This window comes from Miniopterus schreibersii (assembly GCF_964146895.1).
Source record: "Miniopterus schreibersii genome assembly, chromosome: 13".
NCBI lineage: Eukaryota > Metazoa > Chordata > Mammalia > Chiroptera > Miniopteridae > Miniopterus > Miniopterus schreibersii.
In genome coordinates this window covers 50880844-50895377 of record NC_138113.1, presented here as the reverse complement: position 1 = coordinate 50895377, position 14534 = coordinate 50880844, and the positions used below count along the sequence as shown (strand labels likewise).

General features: G+C 41.1%; 1 protein-coding gene across 1 annotated transcript in view; it reads left to right on the top strand.

Moving 5' to 3' along the window:
* The window catches only part of ZC3H6 (zinc finger CCCH-type containing 6), a 48437-nt gene extending 38553 nt beyond the window's left edge, over nt 1-9884 (top strand). The window contains exons 8-12 of the mRNA XM_081157184.1: nt 2720-2829; nt 3386-3639; nt 4174-4664; nt 5523-5753; nt 7456-9884. Of these exons, the coding sequence (XP_081013310.1) occupies nt 2720-2829; nt 3386-3639; nt 4174-4664; nt 5523-5753; nt 7456-8918 (2549 nt within the window). The 3' untranslated portion in view covers nt 8919-9884. The remainder of the gene's footprint in view (nt 1-2719; nt 2830-3385; nt 3640-4173; nt 4665-5522; nt 5754-7455) is intronic.
* The last annotated feature ends 4650 nt before the right edge of the window (nt 9885-14534 follow it).

Sequence of the window (14534 nt, the reverse complement as noted above, 5' to 3'; positions counted from 1 at the left end):
AACAGCTTGATATTTGAGTTTCTAAGAATTGAGAAGAAAAATGGGCAATAGATACAGATAGTTCACAGAAAGAAATGGAAATGGCCCAAAACATGAGAAGATGCTCAATCCTATTCCTAATAAGAGAAATGCAATTTAATCTATGCCCAAGATACCATTTGCAGCCATCAGATTTATAACAATCAAAAAATAAAAAATGTGACAGCAAAGTTTGATAGCAAGGCTGTGAAAAAATAGACACACTCAGACCTTGTTGGCAGAATGCAAAATGAGGCACCTTGTGGAGGGGAGCTGGGCACTGTTGGCCCAGTTACACACAAGTTCACCCTCTGACACAGCAGTCCTACCATTCTGCAAATTCTGATGAATTAATGGGTTTGGGCAGCAATTACTGATGGCTATTAAAATCACTAGGTGAAAGTTGATGAGAAACTTTACAGTTGATGAATTGGGCTGACAACACCTGCACCAGCTGATCAGCCTTAGCACTAAAGAAACTGGATATCAAATGCCTCTTGATATGATGCAATCGAGAGTATTTATTTTAACACCTATGACACATGCAAAAATAAAAGGGAGGGGAACTTCTAGAGATCAATGAAAGAATTTGAGATATTTGTTAACTAGATGCAATTTATGGATCATGTTTGGATCCTGATCTGAACAAAGCAATTATAAAAGGAGCTTTTTTTGAAACAGTCTAAAAATTTGTATATTGACAGGGTAATAGGTAAAATTAGTGCATTCGTTTTTCATATTGATGATGAGGTTGTGATTGTTAAGAAAAATATTCCATATCTGTTTGAAATAAACATGGAGATATCCACAGATTAAATATGTTTGGAATATGCTTTGAATATTCCAGTGTTTTCTGCGGGAGAGGTGTGGGGAGAGTATGGGGTGGCATAGATCTTGCCAAATTGCCAGATGATGAAATTGAATTTCCAGGGGCAGCATGAGGGAGCTGAGTGTATTATTCTCTCTCCTTTGCTATATGTTTGATAATTTTCAAGATAACTTTAAAAAAAACTCCCAAGTGCCCTAGTCAGTTTTGCTCAGTGAGTAGAGCGTCAGCCCTCAGACTGAAGGGTCTTGAGTTCGATTCCGGCCAAGGACACGTACCTGGGTTGCAGGCTCCATCCCAGCCTGGGTCAGGGTGTGTGCAGGAGGCAACCAATCAATGTGTCTTTCTCACATCGATTTCTCTCTGTCTCTGTCTCTCTCTCTCCCCCCTTCCCCTCTACTCTCTCTGAAAAGCAATGGAAAAAATGTCCTCAGGTGAGGGTTAAAACAACAACAACAACAAACCCCTCCAAGTAACCTCACTCTTCAGGAATAATTATGTTAACAATATGGCATAAAGTCTTTTGGATTTTATTTTTATGCTAAGGTTTGTGAGTAGATGTATACATTTACACATAATTTTTATGAAAATGTGATCGAGCAGTGATTGTGAAGGTTGTATTTTTATTTAACATTTACATCTTTATTCCATATGGATTCTATTTTGATACATGATGTGCAGTAAGGACCTAATTTTTTTTTCCAGATGGTTAACTCACTGTCTCATCTGCAGTGAATTAAAGTGGCACCTTTACCAGATCCTAAATTTCCCTGTGTGCACAGCCCAGCTTCTATACCACTATTATACCAGGTGCTATTTGACCATTCCCCTCTGTAACAGTATGTTTAATATTCAGTAGGGCAAACAATCCTCCTTTCTTGATTAAAATGTTATAATAAATTTGTCTTATTTCAGAAAAAGAAAACATTTTTTTCAGATTTGACATATTTCTTTAGCAGCCAGACACCTTATTAAATTGTTTCTGAAAGCTTTCAGTCTGTCCTTACATTTTCCCCCACAATCATGCCATCTGTAAACATAATTTATACCTCCTATTTTAATTGTATTGGCTGCATGTCCAGAATAACGTTAACTAATAATGATTGTGGCAGGCATAGTACACATTTTAATAGTAATGTCCTTTTGCTTTAGCTTGTGGCTATAGTTTTAAGATAGATTTTTTTTTTAAAAAAAGAATATTCTTATTTCATTAAGGGTTTTTTAAATCAAAAGACTTCGAATTTTATCAGTTGCCGTTTGCACTTGCTAAGATGATCATGTAATTTTTCTCTTTTGACCTTATCAGTGTGATGATTATAGTAATAAATTTCCTGAAACCATCCAGGAATTATCTCTGAACATAAATCATGTGAAAATGATGTATTTTTCACCATACTTCTAGGGTTAATATTTTCTTTAGAAGTTTATCTCCAAAACCTTAGGTGAGACTAACCTTTAAGTTAGACTAGCTGGCAGCTCTTATTGTTGGGTTGTTTGACTTTAACATGACATATCAAGCCCCTTGTTCATAGATGTACGTTCTTGCTACAAAATGTGTTTGTTCTGTCTATTTTATTGTGGAAAGTAACAGGGCTTGCATAACCACTTAAAACATTATAAACATTATAAATATTTTTTCTTTAAAAATTGTTTTCTACTTTTAGTAGAGTAAGAGAGATTTACAATGTTTTGAATGTTTTGCTGCATAACTAAAATATTTCATCTTAATTTAGAATTAATTATCTGATGTGATTATAGAAAATTCAGTACAATATATAATCATAGAGTCTCACTGACTCAGCACAATTATGTTTTTTGGTTTAAAAATATTAGAGTTTGATTACATTTGGTCTGTTCCTTAATATTTTTATTTACATGAATTTCCATGCAAGTTCTATCATAGTGGAGCAAAGTGTTACCAAGGAGACAAGTGTAAATTTTCACATGATGACCTGACTAAAGAAACAAAGAAACTTTTGGACAAAGTGAGTCATGTTTTTGTACCTTGATTATTTGTTAGGTCTCTCTACAGATTCATTTGATCCAAATCATGTTTTATAAAGCTGCTGAGAAGTCAGGGACTTGTTATTTTGTGTTTCATTAATACAGTATATTAGAAAAGCAGAAGTATTGGGCTAGGAATTAAGAATCTTCTCATCCTTGTTCTGCAATTAAAAAGTTAATTTACTTTGAGGGCTATCCTTTACCTCTTTGAACCTCATTCTCTTTATCAAAAATGAGTTCACTGTCACCCTGGCCACTTTGGCTCAGTGGTTGGAGTGTCGGCCTGCGGACTGAAGGGTCCCAGGCTCAATTCTGGCCAAGGGCATGGACGTCAGGGCGTCAGGGCGTGAGCTGGAGGCAGCCAATCGATGTGTCTCCCCCCCCCCCCCCCCCGCCACTCTCTCTGAAAAAATTGAATTAGCTGTCCATGATCCATGCAACTTAATATTATGTTTTCCTATTGATAGAACTAGTTTACTGAAGTCTCCTGTGAGGAAGAAAGCGCGTTTTAATGTGGTAACGTTGCCAATTGTTTAGGTGTTGAACACTGAAGAGGAGCACGCAAATGAGGACGAGAGAGAGCTGGAAGAACTTCGGAAGCGAGGCATAACCCCTCTTCCCAAACCGCCCCCCGGAGTGGGGCTCCTGCCCACCCCACCGGAGCACTTTCCCTTTTCCGACCCTGAAGATGACTTTCAGACAGATCTCTCTGATGATTTCAAGAAAATCCCATCTCTTTTTGAAATAGTTGTAAAACCTACTGTGGATTTAGCGCATAAGATTGGGAAGAAGTAAGTTAAAATTTTCAAAAATGGCGGCATTTCCCCCTAGAAATTCTTATTAAGAAACTAACTTGTGTCCCATGTTAATCGCAAGTAAGCTCAGGTAGAGACAGCAGCTGTCTGGCACCCCCCTGACTGCTCCCTCCCGCGTCCCCCTTGTCCCCGCCCACTGCTGCCTCCCCCGGCTTTCTCTGTGGAGTCCTTAACCCAGTAATGCTAGAAGAGAACCAGTCAAAACATTTGTCTCTGGGTGGTGGGATGAGGGGTGTTTCTTATCTTTGTACTTTCTGTATTTTTCAAAATATCAGTAATGAATAAGTTTTAGAACAGCCATTAATAAGCAGCAATTTAGAAAATTGTGGGCTAAAACGAAGGCAGGATGCACATGTTGGTGCTTCCAGTTACAGATAATAGGGAATAAGTGGCTTCTTAGAGTATTCTATTCTGATATAGAAAACACATGTAACTGACACCTATTTAGAAATGTGACATTCTTGTTGCCTCTTTCTCTAAACTAAGAAATACTATTCTTCCTGTCTACAGGCCACCAGCATTTTATAGCAGTGCCTCGCCACCAGGACCACAATTTCAGGAAAACAGCCCACATCCTCAGCATATCTACAGCTCTGGGTCAAGTCCAGGTCCTGAACCTAATATGTCTCAGGGACACAGTATTCCTGTGATGCACCCAGGCTCCCCTAGACATCACCCATGCGCAGGACCTCCTGGGCTACCAGTGCCACAGAGCCCACCTTTGCCGCCTGGTCCACATGGAGCTGGAGTAATTGTTCAACCAGACGCACCTTTGTCAGTACCAAGCATGAGTGGTGCTTACCATTGCCCGGGCTTTCCCGAACACATGATGACAGTACCCAGAGAGAATCACGGTTCTCCAGGCTCATCACACCTGCAAGGTTCTGGTGAAATGCAGCTCAACACCAGTTATGAGTCCCTACAGAACCCCGCTGAGTTTTATGAGAATTACTATTCACAGCATGCTGCACCTAACTTTCAGCCACCCAGTAACTCTAGTGGTAAGTTTACCTTTCAGAATAACTCATTTCTAAGTTTAAGAATTTGGAGTCCTATCTTTCATGAAAAGCATGATAACAAAGTGTGTTTTAAATAAAGCTAAGTAAAACATGAAATTGAGACCTCAAAATATGTTCAAAAAAATTTTTTTTGTTAATCCTTACCCGAGGGTATTTTTTCCACTAATTTTTAAAACAATAAATATATCTTTATTGATTTCAGAGAGAGGAAGGGAGAGAGAGAAACATCAATGATGAGAGAGCCCTCATTGATCAGCTGCCTCCTGAATGCCCCTGACTGGGAATCAAGCCCACAACCCTGCATGTGCCCTGACCGAGAATCAAACCCCGATCTCCTGGATCCTAGGTCGATGCTCAACCGCTGAGCCACGCCTGGCTGGGCTCCACTGACTTTTAGAGATAGTGGAATGGGAGGAGGAGAGAGAGAGTGAGAGAGAGAGAGAAAGAGAAAGAGAAAGAGAGGGGGAAACAGAGAAACATCAGTTGAGAGAGACATATCAATTGGTTGCCTCTCACAAGTGACCGACTGGGACCAGGGATCGAACCTGCAAACCAGATACATGCCCTTGACTGGGAATCGAACCCGAGACCCTTTGGATCATGGGCTGACACTCCATAGAGCACTGAGCCACACTGGCCAGGGCTCTGTTTTAAATTTAACCAAACATTTGTAACAATAGAATTTTAAATAACTTTTAAAAATATTTACAATCACATAATAATTTGCTAATCTAATGTGATGATTAGTAGGACTTCAGTTTCTTATAACAACTCACAGTGGTACTCTCTCGTGGAGTTTTCTGCTGACTCAGCGTCTCTCTCTCCCTGTGTTGTGTGCAGATGGGATGTGGCATGATGAGTTTGCTCAGCACCAGCCTTCCATTGTTCAGGACTCACCCAACTGTGGGAGTGGGTGTGATGGCAGCAACATGACAGGCCACGAGCCCCTGCCTGCACCAGGCCTCCTCCCTGCGGTGCAGAGAGCTCTTTTTGTCAGACTTACTCAGAAATACCAAGAAGATGAAGAACCAAGCAGCACCCAACCTCAGAGGGCCCCCAGCAAGGAAGAAGGTATCTCAGATGTTAGTTTTTATAATGCTGCAAATAATATTGTCATACAAGCGTCTGAGTCCATGTTTTGGATTATACCTAGGAGTGGACTTGCTGGGTCATTTGATAACTCTATGTTTAACGTTTTGAGGAACCACCAAGTTTTTCCACAGTAGCTGCGTCGTTTTATATTCCCGCCAGCAGCGCAGGAGGTTCTGGTCTCTCTGTCCTCACCCAAACTTATTTTCTCGTTTCTATTGCTGTTCTAGCCATCCTGTAGGTGTGAAGTGATGCCTCGCGAGGGTTTCGATTTGTTTTTCCCTAGTGGGTGTGTCACATGTTACGAAAGCATCTCACCAGTGTGGTCACTCAGTTCCTAAAACAGTCTTGAATGGGCTGTTAACTGTCATTCCCTGTCTGATATCTGCTTCCCGTTGGCCCCTGCAATTCCACTTTTCTTCTGTGCTATAGTCATTCTCATTCCAAAAGGGATTTGACTGCTTATTAAAAATATCGATATAAAAGTGAGAATAAAATAGCATCTTGCCTATTTGGGTCAGGTAACAACTTCTATGAGTAGTGAGGTTAGTCTACAGAAATATTTAAAGGGAATCGCAAGCCCAGCTCTAGGCTTCCTGGGGGTCAAAGAGAAGAAGGAAAGAGGCCTAGTGTCTAGAAGTCATTTTCCTGGGTCCTGAGATACCAGTACAACCTTTCGCCATTGAGACGCAGTGTATTCTATGATACCACACCCCCACTCTAAATACCAATGCGTGTTTTGTGAGCACTGCTCTGTTCAAACTAAGCGTGTAACACTAGAGTTCCATGAGGTAGAAACACATTAGTAAGCAATGCAAGCAGGTGAAATGAGAATATCTGCAATCGTCTATTGACCCGGGATATTCTGGGGTGTGTGTGTGTGTGTGTGTGTGTGTGTGTGGCCACCTCAGAGTCAACCTTGTGTGTCTGAATGGAGAGGAAGACTCACCCTACCGTACCTTCTACTCAACTGGAGAGCAGGCCTCTGACAGTTAAGCTTCTTAACATCGTGTCCAACACAGGAGGGATAAAGAGACTGTAGGAGCAAGGCCCAAAATGTTCTCATAAAGGTCAGGTATATAAACTTTAGGGTGTTAGTTTTGTTTGATATTTTTAATTTAATGCTTGAATAGCTAATATATAGTCACATAGGTCAAACATCTAAAAAATATAGTAAAATATAAATGTAAAGTCTCCACCTCACCCCTCATTTGCTCAGTTCCCATGGCTTCCTTAACTGTCATTATTAGTGTTTTGTTTTCTTTCCAAACATATTTTTATGTATCTCCCTTGCTATCTCAATAAATCCAAAGTTTAAGGATTACTTGAATTAAAGAGATGTAAAACTTTTTAGTATTCCTTTCCCAGAGTATTTTCCGTTCTCCCCGAGCCCTGCCACACACTCTTGAGTTCCCTTGGCAAACTGGAGTGAAAGGCCCTTTCTCTGGCCAGAGGGACATTGCACATGTTCCTGTGTTACAGCTCTCTCTTTACAGAGTATAGTGACCAAGTTGACCGTCAGACCTCATCCTACCTTGTTCCCGTGTTGGGACCTAGCATTTCTGTGACGCGTTGTCTTGAAGTTAGACTCCACTTATTTCAGAAATAGCATGTGCTTTTTTATCTTAACTCAGGTCAAGTCTGCCTGCTGCATTCTTTATAATAAGTCTTTGTCTGCATTTAGATGATGCTGTTAACTGGTATTCCAGTAGTGAGGAGGAAGAAGGAAGCAGTGTCAAGTCAATTCTGAAAACACTGCAGAGGCAAACCGAGACTTTACGGAATCAACAGCAGTCCTCCTCAGAGCCTGGCGCCCCGACCGACCCAAGGCTTGCCAAAGAAAAGAGCAAAGGGAACCAGGTTGCCGACCCCCGACTTAGGCCCGCCCCAAGGCAGGACATCAGAAGGTCTTCCGACTCTGCTGCACAGGGTCTCAGGCTTGTGTGGGATCCCAGGAGGCCAAGAGGCAGCGGGAGTGGGCACGGCGGCTCCTCTGCTGGTGCAGCGAAGTGCGACCCGCATCACGCGCATGCTGGCGCGCCCGTCAGACACGGGAGAGGGGACGACGAGGACGAGGACGTGGAGCGGGAGCTGAGGGAAAAGGCCTCCTTGATACCGCTGGACCCTCCACCCGGGGCAGGGCTGCAGGACCCGAGGTCACAGCTGAGGCAGTTCAGCCACATCAAAATGGATATCATACTCACCAAGCCCAACTTCGCGAAACACATCGTGTGGGCGCCAGAGGACCTGCTTCCAGTCCCTTTGCCGAAACCCGACCCCGTATCTTCAATCAGTTTGCCTCTGCCCCCTCTCATAGCTGACCAGAGGTTATGGAATTCGAAAAGCGATCTCCATCAAAGCACAGTGCCCATGGATTCAAAATTAGCAGCCAAGGCCAAAATTAACACAGCAAACAGGGAAGGCTACCTGGAACAATTTGGGGACTTGCACAGCTCAGCAAGTAAATTAGGAGACCCCAGGCTGCAAAAAAAGTGTGATCCTAGACTTCACAGACTGCACAATACAGTGTCTCAGCAAGCGGTTACGAAGGAGTCCCATACGTCGAAGTGTGCCCCTCACTTAGCCAGGTCCAGCCCTGGCGTGTCGCAGCCCTCGGTGGCAGTAACCAGCAACTCTGGGCCTGGGGCTCTGCCTCCATATGCCCCTAAACTCTCGTCTTCAGCCAGCGTTCCACTGGGGACTCCAAGTTCAGTTCTCGGTGGTATTAGCCTGTATGACCCACGGGAGCACGGCTCGTCATCTGCACCAGAGCCTGCAACGGAAAATGCGGAGAACCAGAAAAAAGTTGGTGGTTTAAAAAGCGGTGACAAAAATGAGCCTTCTCCCGGAGAAGCAGTCCTGCCACAGAAAACCACTCCAGACGTGGAAGTCACTGTCCACAGGCCAGCTGACACGCAGGCAGATGCTGTCAGGAGCTCCTGCGCCGCTCAGCTCCCTGCAGTGCACAGTCTTCCCGTTCAGGCCCTGGCAGGCTTGATGAGGCCCCAGTACAGCGATCCAAAACAGTCGAGGCAGCTGGGACAGCTGAGCCCCACCCCAGATGATGACCCCAGTGGGGAAACGGATGACAAATCTCTGAAGGAGGTTTTTAAAACTTTTGACCCAACTGCTTCACCCTTTTGCTAGCTGTGTAATTAAGCAGCTCGTTTCAGTCTTGTGACCATCGCAGTCCTCTGCTGTTTTGTAACTGGTTTACCTCTATAGTTTATTTATTTTTAAATTATAAACACTTTTCAGCTGCTAGTTTCAGAACCACATGAAGTTATATCCTCTAAAGCCTGTGGTATTTTATATAATATTTTTATAAATTTAAGAGACTGTAGCAATTGACATAGAAACCTATATATCATGTTAGCGTCAGTAAAAATACTTTTATTGTAAATAAACCATCATGAACTGAACACTCTGCCTGAATATATGCCAGTTGTCTTTCATAATCAATGTTTGGATAAATGATTACCACTTTTATAATGGTTGTTGGTTTCAAGCAATATGATGTACATTACTTTTGGGAAACAGTATTTTGACTAGGATCCTCTCTATTTGTCAACACATAACTGCTAACAAAAATGTAAAATGAAGTAAAGAAAACATTTAAAAATCACAGTTAGCAGTTCATATTTAAGGGCATCACTTTTATTAGTGTGGGCAATATTATTTGTGTAAATGAAGCATTTGAATGTCATATCTTTTAAAAAGTATTTTATTGTATCATAGAAGTTAGAGATATATAAATAGATTGTTTTGCTAAAGTGAAAAATTCCCAAGTTCTCTGACATACCTTTTTAAATTTAATTTTCATATTAAATAGTTATGAGTTACTGCTGTCACATTGTGATGTTTTATGTGTTTCCATGCGTTTTGTCTTTAGCAGCATAATTTATATTAATTTTTCAAATGATGTAGCCACAATAATTGTATTCATCATGACCTTGGCAGGTTTTACAGAATTTTAGAAGATCCAGTGACAGTCTGTTGTGATTATTGCATTGATAATGTTTTAAATGTCCAGGTTCCATATTTTTCTTAAGTAGCAAGAAAGCACAGAGATGTTGTAGTCAACTGTGTGGCTGCCAATAAAGAATTTTTTAGATCTCACGTGACTGGCGTTCTATAACAGGAAATATTCCATGTCCTCAGAGTTTGGAAATCTCCTAAATTGGTTAGAAATTGCATTTTTATGAAAAATAATTTATATTCATTCTTGTATATTTATTGCTGTATAAAATAATGGCAGCCTTATTTGTTTTATACATTTATTATTTATAATAGGAGCTAAGTATTACACTGATACTCATGCCTTGAACTGGAAGATTATGACTGTGTTTGCTGGTAACCATTCCAGTAAATAACTTGAAAAGGAGCATTTCATCATAAAAGATCATGAAAGTGCAGGAAATCAGTCCATGGGTGAACAGCTACCCCCGAGAAGTGATGTTAAAAATATATAGCAGAATATTTCTGTGGGAACCTATGGTTTAATGTTAATGCCTGTCCTTTATGTTCCCTTCCTTTCCCTTTACCGTTTTATGCTCTGATTCTGTGCTTCCGTGGGGACAAGTGAACAGGACTCTGCCAACCTAAGAAGCTCCTGTGCTCAAGGAAACGTGAATTCCTGCTACTTATACTTGGGCTATACTGTTGCCTAAAATGGCTCTGGATAACATTTTTAGGTTAAAAATGCAGTTTAAAGCCACCATAGAAAGTATTTTCTGATTTACTGTCCAAACTTTATGGTTAATTGAAAAGTCACTGAAATGGGTAAAACTGACATAAAAAAGATTATATATATAAAATTATAAATATTACATCATTAATTATATATTATGATTATATATATAATTACAAATTATATATATGATTATATACCTTTGTTATTACATATATATATTATATGTATCTTTGTTAAAGACCAAAATGTAATCCAACTCCTTAACAGAAGATATGTTTTACTACTAAGACAGACATTAAAAGTTTAATTAAAAAGGAAAGTTTAAAAATCGTTAATGCAAATTATAATGCTCATTTACTCAGTATCCTTGAGTCCCTATTACATCAGCTAGTGTCCTAGAGGCTATTTTACAAGAAAGCTTGGACTTAGTTTTGAATTTAACAATATATTTTATATGAAAATATTTTATTTATGTTTAAACGACTTCTATCTGTGATGCTTTTTTAATTGTGATAACATTAGCTTAGAGGATATTCTGTTATATCCTGTCAACCTGGGGGTGTTTTAAAAATTTTTTTATTGGTTTTTAGAGAGAGGAAGGAAGGGAGAGGGAGAGAGAAAGAGAAACATCAATGTGAGAGACATCGACAGGCGGCCTCTTGCACGCCCCCTACTGGGGACTGAGCCAGCAACACGGGCTTGTGCCCTGACCAGGAATCAAACCAGCAACCTTTCAGCGCTCGGGACGATGCCCAGTGAACTGAGCCACACCGGCCTCCTGTCTCTGGAGCTTTCTCAGTTAGGACCTCATTCTGAATCTTGAAAATGAACCAAATGTTAGAGTGGTTTCAAACTCTGTTTCCATAGCACCACTCTGTGACCCAGCCTCATGGCCCAGCCACACGCACCAAACCCCAGCGTTAGGCTGCAACCAGAGCAGCCTAAATTTGAAAGGATGTTGGGTTAGGCTTCTGTTTGTCTTTTGACTTGTATAGGACTTCGAATGGCAGTGTTTCTTCCTAGTCCTACTTCTTTTAAGACTGTTTAGTAAATAAATCCTGTACGAGCGTTCATATAAACCACTTTGCTGAATTAACTAGAAGGGAGAGAGGGAGGAAAGGAGAACTCATGAGGGCTGAAGTTTAAAGCCCATGAATTCATAATCTTGTCTGATGTGATTTACAGGCATTTTATCTCATGTCTAGTTCCTACTCTGTGAAATGGGGATAATTTTGACTGTTCACGGATTCGATTTAAGGAGGGAATGAATTGTTAAATATTTATAAATATAAAGTTGCTTTGTAACTTTCACAAACATCATAATTACACTCCCGTCAGAGTAACAAAGCCCAAGTTAACCTGCCTTTTGGGGAAAGGATATGGGCCTAAGAAAGGACGTTAGATTAATATCAACATAATATTTGGAATCTCTTTTTAAATAAAAAGCACATTTTAAAATTGTACCTTATGTCTTTGAAGATAGGACCCATATGTGTCTCCTTTTCAGCTTCCCCATAGCAACAAGCCTACTTCCAGGCACACAGTGGGTGCTTTGTTAACTGCTTCTTGGTCATTTCCCACCATCCAGCCAGGTTTAGATTTTCAGGTACTTTCAACTATTAGTGCAGATGTGGCAAAGCCACTCCATGATTGCATCAGAAAGAACACAGTTCATAACTTACACTGTAGCTCTTTCCATGGGCACAGGGCACATACTTTCTCTCCTCTGCCCCGTCAACTGAACAGTGTGAAGGTGGGGCTGTGGCAGCTCTCCTTCGGAGGTAAATGTTTCTACAATAATTCATAACTTTTAAGAGTCCTCCAGAATTACAAGATAACTTTCCTTCATGGTGGAGGTTGGAAAAGATCAGTAATTCCCAAAGATCTGCGAAGGATTCTTTCTGTAACCAGAAGGAACTGCATAACTAGAGTCTTATGTTTTTATTTTAAATGTCTTTCTCTAATTTCCCTTTTCGGTTCTCTTCAAAATATCAACCAATATTATGAAGATATGTCTAACCTAGTGAACTTAAAATAGCATTGAAGCATGTTTTTCTCCTAACACCATGCACGGTAACTTACCTTTCAGCCGTGAATTGCACTCTAATGGGGGTCTCCTGTCTGGTCCTTAAACACCCGCATTACCCTTTGGAACGGAGCAGTCATGCTACGGTTGGCAAAATCGTTGTGGGCACAACGGGACTCTGTTCCTTCGAACGAGACTGCGCGTTCTTGGGATAGCATTTATATTATAGTTCATCCTTGAATCTCTTGGTTTTTTTTAACTTACAATTTTTTTTTTAAGTAAATATACAGGTAATTATAGCATTTTAGGGGGGGGGGGGGGAATCAGCTCTGAATTACCGGGCCAATACTTCTTGGCTCACTGCTCTGTCTTACATACCGTTGAGTCATCTCCGACTCCTGGCGACCCCATGACGAGTGATGTCCTCAGTGTCCTGTCCCCAGCAGCCCCACCCAGAAACTGTAGGCTCACACCTGTGGCTTCTTCCGTGGAGTCTACCCATCTCATATCTGGTCTCACTTTTCCTGCTGCCTTCTGTTTTTCCCAGCATTATTGTTTTTTCCAAAGAACCCTGACTTCTCACAATGTGCCTAAAGTAAGACACCTTCAGTTCTGTCATATTTGCCTCCAGTGATGTTTTAGGCTTAATCTGCTCTAGGACCCATGTGGCTGTCTGTCCGGTGGCCTGGGGTATCCACAGAGCTCTCCTCCAACACCGTGTTTCAGAGGAATCAACTGTTTTCTATCAGCCTTCTTCCCTGCCCAACTTTTGCATCCGTACATAGTGATTGGGGACAAGAGGGTGTGGGTGGCCGTAGCTTGGTCTCTAATGACACATCTTTGCTCTTGGTCTTTCCTAATTTTTTCATTGCTGCCCTTCCAGTTCTCAGCCTTCTCTTGATTCCTTGGCTGCAATCTCCATTTGAATCGAAGACGGATCGCATCAGCTAATGTAAGTCTGTCAGGGGTCTGATATATAGTTTATTGTAAAGGAATTAAAGAGAGGACCAACTTTTTAAAAAAATGAGCCTTGTCATTCTCAGACCTCCATTACGAGCAATAGCTTGGGGTTAGTTGTCAGTGATAGACTGTACATTTTACATGCTTTTTAAAACAGGAGTTTGCCCTCCAAATGTTTGAGAGGAAAGTCAAATAAGATAGAATTGTCGTTTCAAGAGACAGAATATTTCCTTATAAAACTGACAATCAAGAAATAGTTGTTTGTATACTTAACTTGCCAAAGTTTTAAAAAACCTTCACTCCTTGCCCTAAACCCACTACTCCACCCATGACTAGAAAGGGTTCAGCATAGATCCAGGGTGCCAGGGTCCAGGTCACTTGGCCTTTAGCCTAGGGCTTCTGGGCCGGCAGGTGGCAAGGGTACTGGTGGCACTGTGTCCTAAGATGCAGAGAGAGAGAGAGAGAGTGTGTGTAGGGGGAGCTGGGCCCAGACTTATGGCCTATTTTCTATCAGATCCACAGGCACCATCTGTGGGCTGAAATCCAGGTCAAACCTATTATTCAGTATAAAGTGGGATTTTTTTTTAACTTCCTAGCATTATTTCACTCCCCAAGTTGTAGCTTAGATGTTGGGGAAATGCTGCCTTGATTGTTTCACTCGGGAAGGTTTTAGTAAATACCAATTTATTAGATTAACTAAATTTTTAATCTATCTGCTCAAAAGATACCAGCGGTGGGTGTATTTTGCTGAACTGATAAAATACTCTGCTTTAGGACGAACAAATCACTTGGTAAAATCAGGAATATCTATTACTTCTTCTCATTTACTAACGACTTTTCCAAGGTTACATTCTGTTGTTGCAAGTTTCTGTAATTTTTTTCTGTGACACCTTTCAACTGTCTGACTTTAAATAAAAATGTTTCTAATAATACCTGTCTGGCAGTGTATTGCTTTGCTTTAATGCATTCATCATATTAAAGACATAAGACAGGGGAGCCGTGTACTCATATAAGAGCCTGTAATGGGAACCCCTCCTGGCCTTCCTGAAAGAAGAGGGTGGGCTGAGCTTGTCCTCGGTGAGCT